This window comes from Cryptotermes secundus, unplaced genomic scaffold (genome assembly GCF_002891405.2).
Source record: "Cryptotermes secundus unplaced genomic scaffold, Csec_1.0 scaffold2419, whole genome shotgun sequence".
Lineage (NCBI taxonomy): Eukaryota > Metazoa > Arthropoda > Insecta > Blattodea > Kalotermitidae > Cryptotermes > Cryptotermes secundus.
The window spans coordinates 79,393-104,238 of NW_019736438.1; the positions used below are offsets into that span (position 1 = coordinate 79,393).

General features: G+C 46.0%; 2 protein-coding genes across 2 annotated transcripts in view; one reads left to right on the forward strand and one right to left on the reverse strand.

Moving 5' to 3' along the window:
- The window catches only part of LOC111869976 (neurobeachin-like protein 1), a 166,675-nt gene continuing 141,829 nt past the window's right edge, over window positions 1-24,846 (reverse strand). The window contains exon 37 of the mRNA XM_033753628.1: window positions 1-59. Within this exon, the coding sequence (XP_033609519.1) occupies window positions 56-59 (4 nt within the window). The 3' untranslated portion in view covers window positions 1-55. The remainder of the gene's footprint in view (window positions 60-24,846) is intronic.
- Window positions 18,029-23,226, forward strand: LOC111869980 (cuticle protein 21). The gene is made up of 2 exons (XM_023861884.2): window positions 18,029-18,062; window positions 22,553-23,226. The coding sequence occupies exons 1-2, from the start codon at window positions 18,051-18,053 to the stop codon at window positions 23,174-23,176; spliced, it is 636 nt and encodes a 211-aa protein (XP_023717652.1). The 5' UTR covers window positions 18,029-18,050; the 3' UTR covers window positions 23,177-23,226.

The following is a 24,846-nucleotide window of genomic DNA, read 5'->3' on the forward strand; positions in this document are numbered from 1 at the left end:
AGCAGAGTGCACCTACTCACCCAGCGGCATCTCGGCAGACAGACAGGGCCAGTACTCACCTGCAACACACAACCAGCCTTTGTAAAATGGCGTTGCAATACTTAACATAGCCAGCTCCATGTACCTCTAAGTTATGAACTACAGTAAACCCTCGCTCGCTAATCCGCAGCAAGTGGGGTTGAGGATCAATGAAGGAAACGGTATCCCTAAAAGACAATCAAAAATGTAAAATATGATATAAGTAATGCTTATGTAAAACATAAAAATATCACAGTAGAGCCATTACTCAGTAACTGCTGTTGTATATTTGCTTATCTCGCGATTGCTGCCAAGCAACGGGTCTACATGCCACAATATATACACATAAATGCGTATTATATCAGGCCGTAAATATGACTGACAGGCCTACTGGAGGTAAAATTGCAAAATTAAATTAAGAAAAAGGCGATAGAAGAAAGTACTGTCTTTCTACTTCTGAAGTTACTATGGGAACATCGTGTGGTAATGATCATGACTTTTGCTTCATATGGTGGAGTCACAATTTAGAATCTCGGGAGTGAGCATCGGCTGTAAGGATTAAAATTAAGTGTTTTCCTCAGTCTCCCCAAATAAAAATGGATTAAAATATCGGCCACACTCGATTCCACCGCCATCTATTAGACTCACCGCAAGTAATGGACGCTACAAAACCAGAGCAGTTGATACAGTGGACCAAGTCACCTTGAGTGGGGTTGTTTAACTCTGCGATATAGTTCAATTGATAGCGGAGAACCTGTCCAATTGCTTCACCGGCCCACACCTGCCAGGCGGGGTCCATTTTGAGACATCCAGTTTTGCCTCCCAAGGGAGAAAGGTGTCTCACAATACATCCAAGTTGTTACGTCACACAGCCGACACTTCCGTCACATATATAAACACACTGTGACTGCCAACTTTATTACTGGAACTCAGCCTGCTGGATCACCATGGTTCTCAAGGTAAGTACAGTGTTGTCTGGAGGAGGGAGTGCGGTAGAAACATAAGGACAAATCACCCTGTCCAGAATCATTCTCAATAATCGAGAGTCAATCCGTTTAAATATGAAACTAGGTACTGGAGGCCCTTTGCAGGGGGTAAAGCAGCTGAGGCGTGAAGCTGACCACTCACCTCTAACTAGTGCCGAGGTCAAGAAAATGTGGATCTACACATTCAATCCCCTATACGCCTTCATGGTGTAGTGCTTAATTAGTTAAGCACAGGGACAACTTTACCTTTAAGCCTGAAATGTGTCTAAATAATATTTAAAACTCCAGTACCTACTTTAGAGAAAACACAATACGTCTCCACTAAAAACCAACCGATTAAAAGATGTTCATTCTGACAAACATGTAAAATATATTACACAGTGAAGGCAGAGTTCGGATCTTACGAGTGGTTTAAACAGGTGGTACATATGGTTACCACTGTGTTTAAAGATTAATATATATAATTTATTGATGTTGAGTTTTTGGCTCATTTACACCTCGTGGTCTCGAGCAACCAACTTCATTTACTGCATAAAGACACAAGAGTACAGGTCATACATTGTATTTATCTACGGTTAACTTAGCAAAGTTTAGACTAGAGAGAGTGAATGGTATGATGATTAGTGAATAACGAATTGGAAAGGATGTGGAAAGAAACGGTTACACCCTAATTTGATGCACTATCCAGGAATTTGCCTTAAGGGTCTGAGAAAAACCAGGAATATCCTCAGTCAGGATAAGCGGTAACAGGGTTCTGAGTTGAACCTGACATCTTCCGAATGCGAAGTAGTGATGCTAACCTCACGATCGCGATGTTCGGTTTACAAAAGGAGAAACGTCTTAAAAACGTAAAGCGATCCTTGTAACAAGCGGTGGAGGCCCTTAGGCCTCTGAGACGTCGAGGCTACCACATTTTCTAGACAGTCAGGTCACAGATGGCAGCAAGGTGGTCAGCCCTACGCGCCGGCCGCCCTTTACCCCCAGGAAGGTTCCTGGTACTCATTTCTGTTAGAGGCTCAGTTGACTCCAGGGTCATAGTGCGGCTGGAAAGATTAGGTCAATTGAAAAATTCCATGACCTCGTCGGGAATCAAACCAGAGACCTTCCGGTTTGTAGCATAGTGCCTCAACCAACTACGCTGCCGCGTGCCCTGATGTTTGGTTTCAAAACTGCAAAATATTAAACTTTTTTTCTTGACTGAATATTTTCAATGTTGCCTTTGTTATGGCCAAAACGTTCCCAGTACATTTCTGTGACAAATTCTATTACGTATAATTTTTATGCATATAATAATATGCCACAGGCACATTAAAGCAAATTAAATCCGTGAAATGTTTGTTACCATTCAGTAGAGACTCTACTGTCCTCCCGTTTCTTATCTGAACAACTACTGTAGAATATACGAAACTATAATTCGGCTACATAGTAGGGACAGCTCAGTCGGTATAGCGACGAGGCACGGCAGCGGTTCGATTCCTCGAAGGGGCAAGATTATTTTTCTCCACACCACAGCGTCCAGACCGGCTCTGGGGCCCACCCAGCCTCCTATCCAACGAATACCGGCGGTTCTCACCCGGAGGCACAGAGGCCGGGTCGTGAGGCTGACAGCTCACCTCCATATAGTGCCGAGGTAAAGAATAGTGGAGCTATAACTCCACTCCTACAACCGTCTTCATGGCGTCGCGCTTAATTAATTAAGCACAGGATCAACTTTACATTTATTTCACAATTCATCAGTTGCTTTATATGGATATGCTATCTGGTCTTTCACATAAAGGGAAGAACATGGACTGAGAGAGTGTGAACAGGGCCCTGAAGAGAATATTTAAACCAAATGGGGTTGGAAGTGACAAACGGCTGCAGAAAGCAGCACAGTCATCAGAAGTTCGATACATAGTTTGGAGCCTTGTAGTAGTATTTTTGAGTTCAGGTAGATGAGACTCAACTGGACATACAGTACGCTATCTTGACTGCTTAAGTTTCTCTCGGTTTTTCTTGGATTTCTCCTGAAGCACGGGGATAGTACGGCAAATCAGGTCACGGCCACTTCCTTATACGTAAAAAAAGGTAAAGCTATCCCTGTAACAGGCCACGAAGGCCCACAGGTTTGTGAGCCGTCGAGTTTCACACATTTTCTAGACAATCGGTTCACAGACGGCGGTGAGGTTGTCAGCATTATGCACCGGCCTCCCTCTACCCCAGGAAGGTTCCTGGTACTCATTTCTGTTAGAGGCTGAGTCGATCCCAGGACCATAGAGCGGCTGGAAGGTCTAGGTCAATTAAAAAAATCCATCTCACCGGGTCTCGAATCCGCGATCATCCGGTTTGTAGCATAGTGCCTCAACCAACAACGCTACGGCGTCATACTTTCACTAATCAGCCCATAAATCGACGCTATACAGTGTGTCCAGGTTCTGTTAGGACTGTGTTCATTAAAAATACAAGACTTGAATTTTTTAAAAATTTCGCTCTTTTTATTCAAAATAGTCTCCTTCTGAATCAATACATAGATGGAATCGATTGAAAAGTTTCCGAAAATAGTCACTGTACTCCTTTTGTGGAAACGCATTTAAAACTGTGGTACATTTCCTTTGGGTGTCTTGGATGGTGCCGTGACGGTCTCCTTTCATCGCCAACTTAACTTTTGGGAACAACTAGAAATCTGCTGGAGCCAATTCTGGCGAATACGGAGGATGATCAAGGACTGTGATCCATTTTCTGGCCAAAAAATAGACAACGATCTTCGATTTGTAGGGTGGGGCATTGTCGTCGAGGAGCGACCAGGAACCTTGCTCTGGATATCCAGGTCAAATTCGAAGAATTCTCGCCCACAAACCGCTGAGAGCTCCGAGATAATAATCAGAGTTCACTGTTTGACATTCTGGCTGAAATTCCTTGTGAATGATTCCTTCTGAATCGAAGAAAACGGTTAGCGTTGTCTTTATTCGACTCTTTTGCATGCGCACTTTCTTTGGTTTCGGCTTCTTTGGACTCAACCACGCTGCACTCTGCCGCTTTGTGAGAAGCTCATATTGAAGACACCATGTCTCGTCAACAGTAACAATCGATTTTGTAAATTTTGTATCACTCTGGCCCGACAGTAACATGTCTCTGCAGTGTTCCACTCTGGCATGTTTTTCATTGCCTGACAGCGCGTGCGGTACAAACCGCGCAGAGACCTTCCGTTTTCCCAAATCTTCGGTCAAAATTTGATGCACAGTACTTTTTGGTATTCCCAAAATCTCCTCGATGAGTCTTGAAGAAACACATCTGTCTGATGCAAGGATTTCCGTCACTTTTTTCATATTTTCTTCAGTGCGACTTGTTCTTGGCTTTGATGCACGTGGAGCGTCTTCAATATCCTCCCTGCCATCACGAAATACACCATACCATCTAAAAATGTTCAAGCCAATCAAACAATCACTACCGTACACACTTTTCATCATTTCGTACGCCTCTGCGGCTGTTTTGCCTAACTTGAAACAAAATTTTATGTTGCCTCTCTGTTCAACCGACATTTTCCAACGAGCGTCAGAACAGTACTGTTACATTCAAGGTTAGAACACATGATGTAGCGATGCTTGCGCTTTGAAATTACAGACTGTCACAGCTGAAACTTCAAGAACCTTAAAGCCACAACTCGCCAACAGATGGCATTGCAGGGCAAGATAAAAAGAAATGAGTCCTAACGGATCCTGGACATACCGTGTATATGTCATTTACTGAGAGCGTTGTTAAATAAACCGTAAACAGGATAGCTCAGTAGGTGTAGTGACTAGGTTATGAGCTGAATGATACGGGAATCGGGGGTAGACTTCTTTCTTCACTAGTGTCCAGACCGCCTCCGAGGGTCACCCAGTTTCTTATCCAATCTACACTAGGGGTAAAGTGGCCGGTGCGTGAAGCTGAACAATCGCCCTCATCTAGTGCTGACATTAAGGAAGCGTCTGCCCCATATATTGCTATAGTAAGAGCAGGGAAATCTGACCGATATCTTTAATGTTCTTTTTTCGTCTGACGCCGTCCCCACCCTGCTTACATGTAAGTGCAGTTCAGCTGCGTGTAAGAGAAATCTGGTCAATGAATAAACATACAGGGCACTAACATTAGGAACAAGGGTCCCGGAGGCCGGACCCTCCTACCTGACTGAATAACTGCGTTCAATACGTGGTTCACTGCTTTATCAACTGGAGATGTGAGTACCAGGGATCTCTCTGGGGGTAAAGGGCGATCGGCGGCCGCGTAAGGCTGACAGACTCACCTCCATCTATGAGCCGATTGTCTAGAAAATGTGGGAGCCTCGACGTCTCAGAACTTTATGGACCTCCGCGTCCTGTTACAGGGACAACTTTACTTTGTAGATTTAACAGCGTAAGAGCTAAAGGGTGCCTTTTAATATGACCCTTCAAACATGCCCAACAGAGTATGGTGCATCAATATACAATTTAAAACAGGGAAAACATTCAAATTAAATAAATTAAATTAAATTAAAGTTAACTCATGTAATTAAAAAAATCAATGTGGTTTGAGGATTTCGAATCGCACCCAAAAACTCCACCCGTAATACGTACATATTTATTTAACAGCTGTGGCTACCGTTCATATTGGTAAGGATAAAGGGTAAGTCTCTAATAGCTTTGGGTTTTGTCAGGTTCACCGCTGGAAACAGGGAAATTCAACGAAAGACGACAACTGCGTACAGATTAGACGATGTGTGAAGCCGCTGCGAGACTCCGAACAACCACAATATTTTAGTTATTTATTGCTGTTTCGGTGGGCTTCCCATTCCCGCCTGTTCTTCAGGTACACACAACGAACCGTTCCTCAGTCAGTCTCCAAGGCAGATGGCGGAACAGCACGTTAAAACAGGCGTCCCCAACCTGTATCGAAACACCTGCTATTTACGTCCCTCTTTGTCCACAGATTTTCGTCTTCGTCGCCCTGGTGGCCGTTGCCCGCGCAGGAATCATTGGCGCCCCTACCGTCGTCTCCCATGGCGCGCCTCTGGCCTATGCAGCACACGCCGCTCCCCTAGCTTACGCTGCCCCCGCCGTCGCCAAGGTAGCCGCCCCCGTGGCCGTTGACACAGATTTCGACCCCCACCCTCAATACAGCTACTCTTATGAAATTCAGGACGCTCTGACCGGCGATGTTAAGAGCCAACAGGAGAGTCGCGACGGAGACGTCGTCCAGGGCAGCTACAGCCTGGTGGAGCCCGACGGAACAGTTCGTACCGTTGAGTACCTCGCTGACCCGGTCAATGGATTCAACGCAGTGGTGCACAAGACTCCACTCACCGCCCCCGTAGCCAAGGTAGCTGCTCCTGTGGCATATGCCGCCCCCGCAGCATACGCTGCGCCCATTCACACCAAGGCTATCATTGGTTAACATCTACATTCATTTCGTTAGTCGTATGTTACACTCTGCATTTATTCTTGTACATCGCATGTGCTTATTTATTGTTCTCCATGTTGTACACTCACATAAATAAAATTCTCCAAAAATACTACTGATTCGTTTCTGCAGAACTGATCCATTCGTATCACCCATCCTAGCCATCATCAAGCCACCCGAAGCGACCTTCTGAACACCCTTCCGGCACCAATTTTACTTCATGTAACAAATGGGGATATGGGGAACATTAAGACTACGTCCTCCTGGTGCAGATAGGCAGATGTGCTGAGGTTTCGAGGAATCTGCTGCCACATCTTCAGGGTGGAGGTGAGGATGGTGGCAGCAGATTCCTCCGAAACGTTGCCTGCTATCTGCTAAACTACATGGCATCACACTTCACGTATTTCTTCAGTTATGGATCTGTACACGTTGCGTTCTAAGTCACCACTACATGTGAATCTGTCTTGCAAAAAGTACCCCCTCTATTACGATGATTCCACAAATTAATGCAAAGACCTACATCAGTCCCATTGCTTCTCGGGTTATGAATAATACAACATAAAAATCAGGAGCAGGGATAGCGTGGTCGGCATAGCGACTGGCTACGGGCTGGACGACCGAGGGGTCGGAGTTCGAGTCCCGGTAGGGTCAGAAATTTTCTCTTCTCCACGTCGTCCAGACCGGCTCTGGGGTCCACCCAACCTATCCAGTGGGTACTAGGGGTTTTCCCCCGGCGGTAAAGTGGCCGGGGCGTGAAGCTGACCACTCACCTCCAGCTAGTGCAGAGGTCAATAAAATGTGGATATATACATCCACACCCCATACGCCTTCATGGCGCAGTGCTTGATTAGTTAGACATAGGGGATAACTATACCTTTTCCATGCCGTAGCGTAGTCGGTGAGGCACTCCGCTATAAATCGGAAGGTCGCGGGTTCGATTCCCGAAGAAGTCATTGGATTTTTTTTCGATTCCAGCCGCATTATGGCCTTGAGGTCGACTCAAAATCTAACAGAAATGAGTACCAGGAATCTTCATGGGGGTAAAGGGCGGCCAGCGCGTAGGGTTGACAACCTCACCGCCGTCTGTGAACCGACTGTCTAGAAAATGTGGGAGCCTCGACGTCTCACAACCCTATAGGCCTTCACAGCCTGTTAACAAGGATAGCTTTACCTTTACCTTCACAACGTAAAAATCGAATTAAGATTTTCCCGTTAACGGGGAAAATTACGAAAAAGAAAATGTCTTGGTCACATAACGTGTATTTCATTTTTCTTTGCTGTCTTCGCAATTATGCGGAACGTTCATTAAGTTAGCTCGGTTTTGCCGCTCGTCTGCACCACGGCACAATCGAGGCCACGAGACACATTTTCTTGGCATTTGATACTGGGGAATTTCACGAATAACTGCCACAGCTCAGGCGGTTAGTCGCCGGCTTCCCACCGCTGCGGCCTGGGTTCGCGCTCAGGTCAGGTCACGTAGGATTGTGTGAACAAAGTGACATTGGGGAGGATTTTCTCAGAGTATTCCGGTTTCCCCTGCCAATTCTCATTCCACCGACTGCTTCACATTCATTATCATCTGTCATCCGGGTCTGGTACAACAGGCCGGTTAGTGGCCGACGTACGAAGTTGGACTCAGTCTCACCGCACCTCATGAACAAACAAAACAAACTCCGTGATTTGAGTCTGCAAGTGAACTATACCGACCGAGGGACCGCCGCTTGTCGGCGAAGTTAGTGCCAACTTTAGCAGATAGAGTGTGTCGCGTGGTCAGCGCAACGGGTCCCCATGGCCGTTAATCTCGGTTTTCTAGACCGGACCGCACCTCATGAAAATCAACTAAAATAATACTTGTTAGGGCAGGTTTACAGGAACACTACGCACTTCTCTGCACGCATTGGCTAGGCACACATTCCACCATCTGTGCACTTCTTGTCTTTGTTTCAAGATTCTCGAGCTAATTACATGGAAGCGACGTCATAAGCAAACCGAAAAGCTTAATTACTTAAGCGCCAAGCTATGAAGACGAGTTGGGAAATGGAGGTAAAACTCCACTTTTTCGAATTTTCATATTCAACAGTGAACCTTACATCCGAAAAAAAAGTATGTTGAGAGTTACATCTTCTGGGACACAACGTTGTGTAGCCCGGTGAAAGTTAACTGACGTTTTTGAGCAAGATGCTGCCTCCATCTTCAGGTTGAGGGAATAATCCAAACGAGAAATCAGCTTGAAGTTCTGCTTGCTTAATGCTGGTATCTTACGTTGCTTACTCTTCAACCCTGAAGATGGAGGCGATATGTTGTTCCGAAACGCCGGTTTGCTTTCACAGGACTACACATGGTTATAGCCTATAAGCCAGAACTCGGTAAGGCTGTATAAACGTAAAATCTAATAAAGTCTTTATTTATGGAATTCAGATTGCGTTAAAATTAAAATATTCTTCTGATGCGGTGATCTAATGCGACTCCATTATCACCACTCGGTTCAAGGTAGACTTCAATTAGCCCCGTTCCGTCTCAAGGACACTCTTCCCGCCGTCCAACATTTATTCGTCCGTCTGATTGGTGATTTTTAACGTTTCAGGTCAGCCTTAAAGAGTCGATTCTTAAGATGTTGTTATGCTTAAAGGGCTATGCGACTGCCGGCGGGTCCACAAAGAGGTCAGTGAATCGACTCCCGACTGCATATTCCGTCTATAATAATGGCCTGCTCCGTCGTCATTCGCTGCGGACACCCATAGAAAACACACCTGTCAGAAACTTCTCCGGATGAACGGACAGCGGCTTCACAATTTTATAAAAAATTCTTTCTGACATTAAGACGGATATTGCTCCAAGACGGCTGAAATGGGCGGAGAGTGTAGCACGTATGGGGATGATTCTAAAGAATACTGAGTGCCAGAACACCACTTGGGGGCCACGGTGTAAAAGAGATGACGGTTATGTGTGTGTGCAATTTAGGATTCCATAAAAGGCGAAAAATTTCTTAAACTAAGTTAGCGACTAACAGGTTCTCAAGAAGGTTCATGCTCCATGGGGTTTCTTGATAACATGAAACTGGACAGACTATATTCACATGTCTTCACACGGTCGTGATGATTCACACTGTTGTCTTCCGCATGACGCCGTGAGATCTGGTACATATGTTCCTGTGTCGCTGTGTCGTAAGCAAGTACATTACACTATGAGAATACCGCCTAATTATGAACCGAGGCCGATTTTAAGATATAATTTACTTGGAGTGACTGAGTATAAACTGTCAGTGGACTGCCGCCTGTTTTCCAACAACCGTGGTGTTCAGATATCGAAGACAACAAGCATTTGCGGTCAGACGCGACAGGAGAAACAACACTGATAACCACCGCAATCCCACCTCAATGATTTGCATTACTGTTGTCGTGCGCAGTCACATGACCCAAATTCGGATGGGCGAATACATTCTTAAAACCGGCAATTGAAAAGTATATAAAAGAAAAGGTATCGAACTGGGGTTAGACGCTGTCAGAACAGGTGAATGTGAACAAATTGTAACAAAGACGAAACGTGAGGCGTGGCAGAAAGGAATCTGACGTCCAAAGGCGGAGATCGGGGACTGCAGGGCCAGCCTTGCCATGTCTCTGCAGGAAAACTCTGCTTTCGTGACGGGGCTGTTCAGAAAACGAACTTAAAAAAAGTTACTTCTTGTGACGCGTTCGCGACTGAAAGCTGCAAAAATGCCTCCGTTAGTTTCGCCATGTCTGTCTGTCTGTAACAGAGTTAGGTCACGTGGTATTTGTGGTGAACAAAGCGTCACTGAGGCAGGTTTTCTATGAGTACCTCATTTCTACTGCCAATTCTCATTTCGCCTTCTGCTCCCGGTTCATTAATTAACCTATCATTGATGCTACACGTATACTCCCGATAATAAGAGCGTTGTTAAATAACCAACTAAAAAGTAACAGGATGAGAACCGATTAACATACGTAGTTTAATTAAACTTGATAATTTCAGAATGTCAGTTAAGGCTGAAGACATGTTCTACATATAAATAAAATCGGACGAGAGACAGACACTACACGAAGACTTGCGAGTATGTGGTTCTGTGTGTACTTCGTTACAGATCTATCGGAGAGAGAAATGTTTAGAGGAAAAGAACACAAACGTTTCAAGCCCAACACACTTTCCCGTAAGTGGAAAATTCCGTAAATAAAGCTGACCGAACGGTCAAGAACTGACACGTTTTCCTTACGTTTCCTAACTTTCTTATTTTTCGTAAGGGAGATGCGGTATGTTTTCTGCGAAGTATAAACCGGAGTTTTATAATAAAGATTATATGTTCTTCATCCTTTAGAAGCGAGCCGGGATAGCGACTGGCTATAGGTTGAACGACCGCAGGGTCGGAATTCGAGTCCCGGTAGGGGCAAGATTTGTCTCCTTTTCACGTCGTCCAGACCGGTTCTGGGCCCAACCCAGACTCCTACCCAATGGGTAACGTGGGCTCTTTCCAAGGGAGTAAAGCGGCCGGGGCGTCAAGCTGACCACTCACCTCCAAGAATATGTGGATCCATACATCCATGCTTCCATACGTATTCATGACGTAGTGCTTCATTAGTTAAGCACAGGGATAATTGTACCTTACTTTACCTTTACTTTCATCCTTTCAATGTGACCTTACAGTTGTATCAATTTGTTTGAACATCCCATGGATTTATAAATACAAGAACTATTATGGAAAAGAACCTTGTAACTTCCTAATGATGACGTAACGGTCTACGTCACTATATCCTGGTTCGCACAGCAGACGGAGTATAGGTAAAATAATCGCTATTTAATTTCGAGAATCATATAAATGCATAAATACACTGTGGGGGGACCGCGAAATTCTCCTGGTGTTAAACCAGGCGGTACTTACAGCCATTGCTTTGCTTCGAGAGTTAACGAGACGGGAAGGTAATCGTGAAAAGGTGTTGGAGAGCGCTGCGACCTATTTGAAGATCCAGTATTCGTTTAGCCAAACTGTCGAACACCACGCGAAGTCTGGAACTCTAGGGCTCCACAAGATGAATCCTTCAACGGCTACCGTTACTGAGAATTTTTGTGGTTTTTCTCATTCCTTCTACGTAACGGTCGCGAAGGTATCTTGAATTTGGCCACGACCGCTTCCTTCCATATCCTTTCCAATTCATTATTCACTAATCGTCCTATAATCCGACAGGATATAGTCTGGACCTACTGCCAGTATCGTTGAAAAAACAAACTCCGTGGCTTGTAGTCCGCAAGCGAACTACAACGACCAAGCGACCGTCATTTATCGGCGAAGTTAGTGCCAACGCCGTGGAATAGCCCCATAAATAAAGTGCGATGCAGAGGCTGCAGCGTGAGGCTGGCTATTGATATCGAAGTGGTGCGGAACCTAAGAATGCATGGAGCCACACCGACAAGCCCCATTACGTTTACGCGGGGTGGTACTTAATTAAGGAGGGGGAGTTACCATTCTTAACGTCTTCCTGTATCAATAAGATAGTATCTAATACGCTATAAACAAGCGCAAATTTGATTACATTAAGTTTGGGGGAGGGGTTAGTTTCGTAAGTGCATAAACTGCACCCACATTCGTTACCCGATCTGGGCCATCCGCGAGAGCGCGCCAATTATCATACATATAGATGCTAATCTACATGACCAGTTTTTCTTGTAACTGGAGTCGGACCAACTGTGCGACACTGGAGTAAAATTAATATATTTATATTCAGTAGCAGGACTCGGCACGGATCGGACCGGGTGTGCAGAAATGTCCTCTACCAGCCTCTGTTCGGTGATTACTGTGCGTGCACTCTGCACTCGCTGGTGAAACAAACGGTTCATAGCTTCTGCCAGTTCCCCTTGCTTTCTTAACCCCACTAACAGATGGGACTGAGTTAGCTTTAAGCTCTGGCCGACGTCACTCATGGAATAGACGCTGGTAACCGCAGGTTTTGGGTAGTGATTAGGTTAGGGGCTAGATTTCAGAGTCAGAGTTACTTCACGACTGCCGGTTTACCACCAATCAGGTCGTCTTGGCGCCAAGCGCCTTAAGGCTCACGACCAGAGATTTTTTTTTTGCAAAACAGTCGAAGTCACATTGCGACTGACGGTCAGTCAGTCAGTAAGCCTTGGTGTCGAACCAGATATTTATTACTGTTTGACAGTTACGGTCTTGTTTTTATGGGGCGCCCTCTCTGACGAGAGGATGGGTCTGCCTCTTGTACATACTGCTGACCCTTGCCAACGCAGTCTTTCTCGGGTCTGAGTCGCTTGGGTCTCGCGACCATATTTTGCTGTCTCAGATCTGACACTTCCCTTTTCGTCGCCACCTATGACTCGCAGGGTCACGGTGGAGGTATTCGACCCCTCCCCCACTAGTCTTTGTTATATAGCCCACGAAAGGAACGCACAGAAAACGTCTATTCCATTATTGCGTGTTCTCTTGTTGACGGGGAAACAACATATCCGGAGAGCTGCTCCCTAGCAACGGCTGTTGTACTGTTGCCGGTTTACACAGCAATGGGTCTATATGTCGCAGTATAATGTTTTGTTTTAATTCGGCCGATATTCTTGTTTCATAAACTACTATTTTTAGAACAAACACAACACAAATTTGTCCCGTCCCGCGGGTTCGGATTTCAGCAACTGCAGTGCAGTCCCCAAGGCGCGAGCGACAGACCAGTTCGTGCTCCTGAAGCAGTACTGTAGGTCAGAAAGTAATGCTATATTTTGTTGTCACAGCTTTTCATCCTGTCCGCGGCCGGCTCCAGCCGTCGTGGCCCCTGGAGCTCCCCCGGCTTATGGCTCCACGATTGCTAGGCCCATCGCCGCTCCCCTCGCCTACGCCGCCCCCGCAGTAGCTAAAGCCGCCACGGTAGACCCATACCCCCAGTACAACTATGCTTACGACATCCAGGACGCTCTGACCGGCGACACTACGAGCCAGCAGGAAAGCCCCAGCGGAGACGTCGTCCAGCCTGGTGGAGCCTGACGGCACCCGTCGTACCGTCGAGTACACCGCTGACTCCGACAACGGATTCAACGCCGTCGTGCACAGGACTCCGCTTGCCGCCCCCATGGCTACGGTAGCTGCCCCGTGGATATCCATCAGCAGTCGCCGCAATGGTTGCCCCTCTGGGTTAGGCCGCCAGTGTCAACACTGAGGCTATCTACAGTTAACTACATACCAAACATTTCTTTGTAAATGCGCTCTTCTCCTACCTCAAGACTGAGAAATCACTGTCGGTTAATAAAACAAGGTGTTGACCTTCTTGCCCATTCTGTAACGCTGTTCTGCCTCTTCATTCCCTTGAACAGACTTGACACGAAGAATGGTACTTTCAGTCGAGTCAACTAACAGTGCGCTAGCGGATGAAATGTTTTCGGGGCCTTACCAATGTAATCTTGACTTTGCTGGTCCTCGCAAAACACGATCAACTAATTCAATGGAGGACAGTCCTTCATCAATTGTAATATTCGCTCAACCACTCAACAATTCCTTGTATTTTATTGCACCAGAGGATTCATTGCCGTGTTCATAAGAGTAGGCCACTGAATTCAGTTGTGAACAAGACCACACCCTGCAAATTCCGTGGCCTTTAGTCCGCACGCGAACTATACCGACCGAGCGACCGCCGCTTGTCGGCGAAGTTAGTGCCAACTTTAGCGGATAGAGGGTGTCGCGTGGTCAGCGCAATGAATCCCTACGACCATTAATTTCGGTTTTCTACACCGGTGCCGCCACTTCTCCATTCATATAGCTCCTCAATTATCCTCACGTAACTTAGTGAAACCCGTTTCATGGCCGCGCCATAGCTCAAGCGGTTAGTCGCTGGCTTCCCACCGAGGCGGCCAGGGTTCGATCCCGGGTCTGGTCAAGTGGGATTTGTGGTGGACAAAGTGGCGTTGGGGCAGGTTTTCTCCGAGTACTTCGGTTTCCCCTGCCAATCTTCATTCCACCAACTGCTGCACAATCACCTTCACCTATCATCTGGGGCTGGTACAATAGGCCAGAAGTGGCCGCAGTACAAGGGACTTAGTCCTACGCCAGTAGTTCTCAGAAAGTCTGGTAGCGCAGGGAATCGAACCCGGGACCTCTGGGTCTGTAGCCAGGAACTCTGACCATTAGACCACAGAGGCTTCATTTTAATATTATCCTCCCACCTCCCCGTACAAGTTTCAGTTTTCTTTGACATAAAATTTGTAGGAATGTCTAGTATCTCCTATACGTGCTAAATGCCCTGCCCATCCCATTCTTCATTTTATCATCGCAATAATATCCTAAAAGAAGAAACGATATTATGAAACTCTTTCTTATGCACATCCCTTCATCACCCTGTGGCTTTCCGTTTATGAATTGACTACATTACTATGACGTCACTGCAACGAACCGTAGCCATCAGAGGCGACGGAGGAAATTACACACAAAGAGACAACTCCCGACGATCGACTCTTCGAAGTCCACAAATCGGTACGGTTTTATTCACGGCCTGTTACAGGGATAGCTTCACCTTTTACTAATCAAAAGAGAATAACAGTATGCACTAAGAGGAGCTGCTATCTAGAGGTACGCTACGAATATGTTTCTTGGCACAGTTGGACACTGCAATGCCGATTGAGCATAAATTTAACCTCCGGCATCTTACGTGCCCGTTCGTTGAGTACCCGGTAACTCATAATATCGGCTCTGTCTACATGGGACCTGCAACACGATACTACAGGCCGCCGTCCCGCTCTGAAGCTACTGTCTGTGCTGACACGCACCAACGTGATTACGTTTAACTGACTCCGTAGGAAAGGGCCCCTTCCCCAGAACCTGAGAGCGTCCCAGGAGAAGCAAGCAAGTGCCCAGCTTTAAGGATCATGACGGTTCATCACCGTGTTCACAAGAACCTGCTCTCAGCCACTTGAGATGTGACACCGTGTAGTCCGTTGAAAGTCAGCTGACGTTTCGGAGGAGCATATCACTTCCATTTTCAGGGTCGAAGCAATAAGTTCCTCCGCCAGATTCGTGAACTTCTACCAGTCTGCAGGGGCTCCAGAACATGGAATTATTCATAGTCACTGCTACACGAACCTCGAACTGAACCTAGTAATGATATGACGGATTTGTTGTTCTGACAGCGGTGACTATAAAGAATATTATGACGGGGTAATCCATTGCTAGACAACGGCTCGTTGAAAGCGCGTTTCGTAGCAACGGATGAAACAATAACAGACGAACAATTCGAGGTGGTGGTCTCTCTTCGGTTCGCCCCGAATTATAGACTTAATTTGTGAGCCGTCATTCGTAATAGAGCTCAGAGTTGAGTGTTCAGCTGTGGCGTACAAACCAGCGGAAAACGGAAGCTGAAGAAGTGACCGACTCGTAAATCAGAACCAAGTCAGTCACAGTGGAAGATAAGACATTTGTAGTCCAGTAAGGAATGAAGCGAGTCTTAGACACCCGCTGGTTGTGAGCTGTTAGAATTGAGTGTAATTATAACAGAAGTGCCAATAAATCCATCCAATCCAGAACCCGTTATTACTCACGGTACATCGGACACGTGACAATATCATAGCATATATTCGATTCCGAAGATGGAAGCTATATGTTTCCCCGATATGACAACACACCCCAGAAGGCAGAACCCTTCATCCTAATAGCACCTCTCAAAGAACACTAGTTACGAAACTCCTGTGGTGTTGCATTCCTGAAGAACACACGAAATTCAGAATATTGTACGATTTACAGCCGACGACTTCGACGCTGCGTGCTTCCACTGGCTCTGCACACCTCTGAGTGTGGACGGGTTTCCAAATTCGCTCCGCCGCTGTGGCAAAGGCCACAGCGGGGCCAGAGCAGTTGCTCTTGACTCGGTTAGCTCTCAGAGCCACGCCTTGCACTTGCGGTGTCGCGCAACTCCGTCCGGACTGGAGTAACACTTGCAGAACTACTTCATGAGCCATTTCCAGAGCAATTCTTGCAAATTCAGCTACATCCTCGCAGAAAACAAGATGAGTACCCAACCGTTAAATGCTTCACCCCATTACATTTCTTGTATCAGTTAAGCATCTGTGAAGAAAGCAGTCTTCTGGGATGCGGCACCGTGTAGATGTGGTGTTAACCGACGTATCGGAGGAGCGTATCGCCTCCATCTTCAGGGTAGAAGGAAAAACAAGAACATTCTTGCACCTGCTCTCACTGCTTTTTCGTTTGCGGATCTTATTTTTCCTTATACCCTGAAGATGGAGGTGATACGTTCCTCCGAATCGTCAGTTAACACCACATATACACGGTGCTACATCCCAGCAGACCGCTTTCTTCATAGTCACCGCCGTGAAAACCTCAAATCTTACACAGTTAAGCATCTCCTCGGATATAACGCAGTGCAGTCCGTTGAAATTACACCAACTTCCTGTCAGGCTGGTTTCTTGCACGGCTTATTCTTCGACCCTGAAGTAGGAGGCGATATAATCCTTCGAAACGTCGGCTGACGCATCTGACTACACGACGTTGTAACCCAGAAGACATTAATCTTCGTAATAACCGCTGAGAGAACCTCAAATCCTAAATAGTTAAGCAGCGTTAACAGCATTTTTTGGGGGTGAAAATAAAATATGCACTTTCGAATATCAGATCTTGGAAAATATCAAGAAAAAACCACGGCGGTTCGAAAGCCCCTTGGTTCAAATCTCGACTCGAAAACTGACTTAACTTTTGTTCAAATTCTCTTCAGTCCCTACAGTCAGATGAGGAGATACTAACTCAAATTATCCCCACGGCCACTCCCATCTATAAAATTTCCACTTCATTGTTCACTAGTCATGTCATCATTTGATACTATAGTCTGAGCTACTGAGAGCCTCGTCAAATAGACAAGGTGCTCTTTAATATTATCCCCCAATCTATATGTACTCGTATGTCTCCAACAGAGTGTTTTTTCCCCTTTCAGGTACGATTAGAGTTTTTTATTCATTTTTGCGTACTGCATGTCTAGTCATCCCGTCGACTGTGGGTAATTTCGCTTTCTAAGGTCCGGCAGGTCTTGTAGGTGGGTGAGTCGCCATCATTTCGGAGGGATCCTCTGTCTCCATTCTAGGCGACCCACTTGCCGAAACATCAAGGAGCCATTCTAGCCTCTGTAGTCCGCTGAAAATCAACTGACGTTTCGGAGGAACGTGTGGCCTCCATCTTCTGAGTCGACGAATATTCCGAGCAAGAAACCAGAATGAAAGCGGTTTCCTGCTTCGACCCTGAAGATGGAGACGATATGTTCCTCTGAAACGTAAGTTGACTTTCAACGGACTACAGTGCGTTATATCCCGGAATACAGAACTCTTCACAACCACCGGTGTCAGAACCTCAAATCCTACGTATTTAGGACCAATAACGCAGAATTTTCACGCACTGCAAAAAAAACTCACACCTTAAAACACTAGCCGAGGCTCCTTATTATGTAATTTAGATCAGTCCTCAGAGTAACCCAGTGACCCCATGATGGCGACAAATATCGGGGCGAGCACAGCCCCCCGGGCAAGGGCACGCGGCCCAGGCGTGGTCAGTGTCGAAATGCTTGCGTCACTAAGCACTCGGTATATATATAGGGAGCGTGCCCCAAGTGTGTGCACAGAAGCAGCAAGACAAACACACACACAGACACATACAGAATGGCCTGCAAGGTGAGTACTCTCTGCACTACAAACGACTCATGTGGGCAGCCCACACTGCACAGTGTGAATTGGACAGAGCGCGGATCGAATTTCTGAAACAATCTCGGCATATGGATTGACGGACGGGAGGAAACTGCGGACAACGAAATGTGAGACAAAACTTACGTACAGGACTTGGCGAATACGAGGCAGAATTCCTGCCCGCTCCACAATGGCGTTCGGATTGAAGCATTTACTTATTTACGGTTCGTTTGACAACACTGTCAGCAGGTCGCACTGTAGCATTAGGGCACAATAAATTGGGGAGGGGGGATAAGGAAAACAGCAAACTTTCCTTAATTTGACGCAGGATCCCGGCATCTGTCCGGAGAGGCTGAGGAGAACCACAAGAGCCTCGGTGAGGATGGCACATTTCTGAGGCTAGGTTTAAACCCGCGACCTACTGAGTAAGAACCAAACGAGATGTCTATCTGATCACGAACTCCGGTAATGATATAATGGCAAGTGGTATTTATAATCGGTCGTTCGGTCGGTACATTTCGCTTGCGGACTAAAGCCACGGAGATTGTCTTTTTGTATAGTATTCATAGTCACTACAGACTTGGGTCTCATAGGAAAAAATAGTTTCTGAGGATAAACCAGTGAAATTATGGGCTGCATAAAGTGACTCTGATCTCCTGATTCGCATTGGCGTTGTAATGGCTCTCTGAACAGTGTCTGTACACTGTCACGTCGATCCGTACAGGAGGGGAATGATGCAGTAGACGTACGGGGAGGGGGTCCAGTTAGTAGCGGGGGAATACGATAAGCGGTTAAACAGGTAGACGTATGGATATTTATTTACATTAGTAAAAGTAAAGCTATTCCTGTTAACAGTCCGTGGAGGCCCATAGAGTTTTGAGAAGTCGAGGCTCCTATATTTTCTAGAAAATTGGCTCACAGATGGCGTTGAGGCTGTCAGCCTTACGCGCCGGCTACCCTTTACACCCACGAAAATTCCTGGTACTCATTTCTGTTAGGAGTTTACGTCAATTGAAAAATCCAATGATCTCACCGGGAATCGAACCCGCTTGTAGCATAGTGCCTCAACAAACTATGCTACCGTGTGCTCTTTATTTATTTACTTTATTACTTCTTTATGGATTGTTTATCCACGCTCTGAGCAGCTCTTACAGTACAAAATATGGTAATCAGAGAACGGCCCATTGAAATTCAACGGCAAACTGAAAATACTATCATACGTATGAATTCTTTTGTTACAAGGTATCTGGTCCCCAAGAAATACATTCCTTATCAGCAGATCTGAAATATAACTCAAAATTGAATTCTTTATAAGAAATAATGGATACAAGAGATGTTATAATAAGAAGTTATGCGATTCCTGCATATTTAGGCTATTACATCGTTGCTAAGCAAAAACAACTTACACGCATTGCACTACTAATTAAGAAATTGTCAGGAAAGAGAACAACCGTAATTTGCATTAACAGTCCAAATGTATGCTCAGCAAGTGATGCTGTCTATCATATCAATGAACGTGTTCCTAACGACCGGAACAGGAAAACTGAAATAAGCATAGATCCCAATCTACAGGATGATGCTAAATTTTTTGTCGGGGTTTCTACGTGAATGATTCGAAAATAAAGTCGCCTTCCAAATATTCATTTGCTAAAATCACATTCCACAGTAAATACTAACAACACTTCACACATCAACGTAAAAACAATTATCAATATTCGCAGAACAGACAATATGTCGCGAAACTAAAGACTGATCGCTTGTTCGGGTAAATTGCTACTGACCCTCGCCAGCACAGTCCTATTTTGGTTCCGGGACCCGCGGGACTCACGGCCGTATTTCTCTTGTCTTACTACCCTGACCGAGTCGTGGAGACTTCTTTAGAGAAATTTCGGAACTCACAGTTAAATTTCAATATTATACATAAAAACGGACATCACGATGACTACAGAACAGTGAAGTGGAAGTGGCCGTGGCCTAATATGAGGTAATATCTTTACACTTACTCGCAAAGAACGATACGAAAAAACATTATTCTAAACAGCCAGTCTCCTGGCGGAGATTCGAATCCGGAACCTCCCGAGTACAAAGAAAATGATATCCACGCCACACCGAAAACCGGTTTGCTGCATTAGGCATAACTTTGTGTGGAGACTCACATAGCCGAACATAACTGCTTTACAATTTCTGGAGTTTTCAATTCATCTAATCCTTCCAGTCGTATTATAGACCTGAGGTCGACTCAGCCTCTAACAGAAATGAGCACTGGGAATCTTCCTGGGGGTAAAGGGCGGTTGGCGAATAAGGCTGACAATCTCACCAACATCTGTGAACCGACTGTCTAGAAAATGTGGGAGACTCAACGTCTCACAACCCTATGGGCCTCCACGACCTGTTACAGGGGCAGCTACAGATGACAATAAAGTCTTCTGAATGACGCTGATAGATAAAGCACACGCAGGGCATGACAGTTCTGGGACTGAGAGACTTAAACATGAATGGGGGGGGGGGGACTTAAACGAAACTGCTGCATACTCAAAACATTTCTCTGCAGCTAAATTTCAAAATTCTATTATAAGGTCAAAAATGTTGTATATTTATTTTTCAATAAACCATGTTCCACTCTCAGTACCATCAGAATATTTCTTTGCCAGATACACATGTTTGCGTGTCAGATAACAGTTGCACCGTGTGTTACTGGTTATAATGCTGACCACTTTAATGGTCACATACATGTGGTAACATACGATTCAGCGTAGTTCGGATGCTAAAGATAGAAAATTGTGTACCTTCTGCATTTTTACAAAAGAACCAAATTTATAATTACCGGACATTAGTTAACAATGAATACTGTATTTGTGTTGTACTTTCTCCAGAGTTCTGGCTACTCCATTGTGTGATACTGACAAGGGTGGTAACCATGTCCCGGACTATGAAGCCATATTTCTACTTGTTGTTTCAGTAAACTCTCGTTAATTGGGATTAACTGGGGCGGGGGGAGGGCACCCGGATTAATAAAGCAAAACATAGCCCTAAAAAAAAAGGAATTTAGAACACAAAGAAATGAAAAAATTAATAATACAGGTAGTGTTGATGAAAATAAATATAAAAATGACACTGCAGCAATTTCTTCCTCTGTAAGAAGCTGAAATTCAGGGCCTCCGTCATCCAGCTGAAGCCAATCTTGGATATTTGCTTGCTCGGTTTCAGTCTCTCCAGCTGCCCTCAACGCAGTCTGAAAGTCCTCTTGCTCTATTTCCATGTTTTCTTTCTTTCTTTCTTTCTTTCTTTTTTTAAATATATACCCAACTGTGAAGAGAATGTTTCATTTTTCGTATTTCGATCCGGATTAGCGATGGTTTACTGTATACATATCCATATACAAGAATAATCACATATACAAACTTGACACAAAGTACGTGAAGCTGTCCCTGTGCTTAATTAATCACGTCACGAAGAAAACATGTGGGAAGTGGAGATGTAGCCCACTGGATTGTGGTGAATCGTCAGGAACAAGCCTCGGGGGAAACAGCAGCCGGTAGCCATGGGATAGGAGACTGGGTGGGCCCTAGAGCGGGTCTCGATGCGGTGAAAAGAATAACCTCTCATCCTGCCGTAGGACAGTCACTATACCGACTGAGCTACCCCGGGTCCATTGAAGTCTTTATACCATGCACATAAGTCTGATAATGTGAACTGGGTTTAAAGCATTTGATAAGATACAGCTTCAGGATTTCTGCGGCGGCCCAGATTAGAGTCCAGGTCAGGACGTGTGGGATTAGTGGGGGACAGAGTGGTAATGGGGAAAGTCTTCTGCGCGTGCTGCGGGCTTCTCTGCCAACTGAGCCATATAACCTCTAGTCTCGATGGTGAAAGTGTCCTTAAATAAGCAACGTAGAGGGGGCACGCGGTAGCGTAGTTGGTTGAGGGGCTATGCTACAAGCCGGAAGGTCGCGGGTTCAAGTCCCGATGAGGTCACTGGATTTTTTTTCAATTGACCTAATCCTCTCAGCCCCACTATGGCCCTGGGGTTCACTCAGCCCCTAACACAAATGAGTACCAGAAATTAAATAATTTTCCTGGGGAGTAAAGCGCGGCAGGCGCGTAAGGCTGGCAACCTTACCGCCATCTTGGAGCCGATTGTCTAGATAATGTGGGACCCTCAACGTCACACAACCCTATAAGCCTTCACGGCCTGTTACAGGGATAGCTTTTTACTTTACTTAGAACATAGATGTGGCATGCAGGATCACCACAGGGAAGCAAGCGTCTTCTGAACAAGCAGATGCACAAGGAACATGGTCCCTTTCCTTGTCAACATTACTCTGCATAGTGCCTAGAAGCTTACAGGAGGAAACTGTTAAGGCAACTGTCTGGCTTAAGGATGTAAGGCATCACGCCAGCTTCAACCGAACATTTACAACTCCAAACGCTGGGATTCAAACGACACGTCTAAAATACGGAACACTGTTTCTTTCCAGCTCTTCATCCTCGCCGCTCTGGTGGCCGTCGCACGCGCAGGTATCATCGGCGCCCCCGCCGTGGTATCCCCCGGAGCACCTCTGGCTTACGGTGCCGCTCCCCTTGCTTACGCCGCCCCCGCCGTCGCCAGAGTAGCTGCTCCCCTTGCCTACGCCGCCCCCGCCGTCGCTAAGGTCGCCGCTCCCCTCGCTTATGCTGCCCCCGCCGTCGCTAAGGTAGCGGCCCCCGTGGCAGTCGACACCGACTACGACCCCAACCCCCAGTACAGCTACGCTTACGACATCCAGGACGCTCTGACCGGCGACGCTAAGAGCCAGCAGGAAAGCCGCAGCGGAGACGTCGTCCAGGGCAGCTACAGCCTGGTGGAGCCCGATGGCACAGTGCGTACCGTGGAGTACTCCGCTGACCCCGTCAACGGATTCAACGCAGTGGTGCACAAGACTCCGCTTGCCGCCCCCGTCGCCAAGGTAGCTGCTCCTGTGGCATATGCCGCCCCCGCCATCGCCAAGGTCGCTGCTCCCCTTGCTTACGCCGCCCCAGCCGTAGCTAAGGTCGCCGCTCCCCTCGCTTATGCTGCACCTGCAGCCTATGCTGCCCCATACGGCAAGGCCCTTTTCGGCTAAGCAACTGCCCTGATTCATTGATCCACTACGGGTTTGCACTTATGTAACACATTTACTCCCATTCTATAGTCACCAATTATAATATATTGTTAATGTAAATAAATAAAGTTACTTACAAATATACTGTGGTTCATTTGGGGTGACCTACCTACTTCACTGATACACGTTGGGATATTACTGATAAAATACAGGGTGTTCTTTGAACAGGTGATCAACAGGACTGAGAAGTTCATAGCAGCTTAACGCTGGGCGACCTCCAAAACATACGAGGGAGAGTCAGTAAACAGGTCTCAAGTGGATACAAAACGTAAAACATGTGATATTCGAACCTCGGAAAATAAAACATTTATGTCTCGACATATCCTCCACCAACACTGATATACTTTTCCCGTCGCTTTACCAGTGCGTCGAAACGCACAGCATAGAAGCATTTTGACTGTTGTCTCAGCCACTTCCGCACATCCGTCTCAACCTCTTCATCCTTGCGAGAATTTCTAGACCCACCTGTGAACCATTTTACGACACAAACACTTCCCACCGTAAACAGGAAATGTTTCTGTATGAATATCCTTTGTAGTGAGTTCTTTTGCCCATAAAAACGGGAAACAGAAAGTTGCTTTTCGGTAGTATTCTCCTGAAGCACGGTCCCCACTTTGACTACTGAAACCAGCCTCCGAATATGAGCATGCGCGTCTCCTACCTAGACTGCCATGAAGCTGAACTGTGCTGCTACCTAGTGATACATACAGAAAACTAGATATGTTCACTACAGCTGTTTTACTTCCATTTGTGACCTAGTTCCTGACTCTCCCTCGTATTTCAATTATTGTCAGGATGTGTCAAAATATGAGGCTCTCACAGCATTGACTATGAAGGTTACTGTCTTCTGGGACGAGACGCCTTCTAGTGTTGTAAAATATTACCGACGTTTAGGACCCTGAATCACCAGTCCGCCCAGGGTTGCCAACATATGACAGCTAAGAGTATTCCATCGTCCATTTCTTTCCCTGGTTTACTTAACCGTTTAAAGCATAACTGCAATTTGATGTGCCAGTGGCTTCAAAATTCACTCATGGAGATGAGCCCTTCTTGAGAATCCAGTAATTGTGCAGTTACTCAAGAACTTCCCAGCAATTTATGGAACCCGAAGGTTCATTACCGTGTTCACAAGAGCCCTCCACTGGTCCCTATCCTGAGCGAGATCGATCCAGTCCATACCATCTCATCCTATCTCTCAAAGATCCATTTTAATATCGTCCATCCACCTAGGTCTTGGTCTTCCTAGTGGTCTCTTTCCTTCTGGCTTTCCACCAATATCCTATATACATTCTTCTTCGCCTCAGTTCGTGCTACCTGCCCTGCCCATTTCATCCTACTTGACTTGAGCCTTCTTGTGATCTTTCATAAGAAGGTTATTTTTACGGCGAGGAGTTGTTAGCCCAAGCCCCAACATGATCATCTCTTGTCGGCAATCCGCGACTGCTTATTCAATATACTCGCAGCTACCCTCCATACCTGTAGGCCGTCTCCTCCATCCGCAACCTGAGGACGCGCCATGCCGTGGTGAAAAACGATCCAACTAACATGGCGCTTAAAAATTGAAAACTAAAACTGAATTTTATGCACAGTATGTATTTATATGTTTTGTCTGGTTCTGATAATAAACAGCG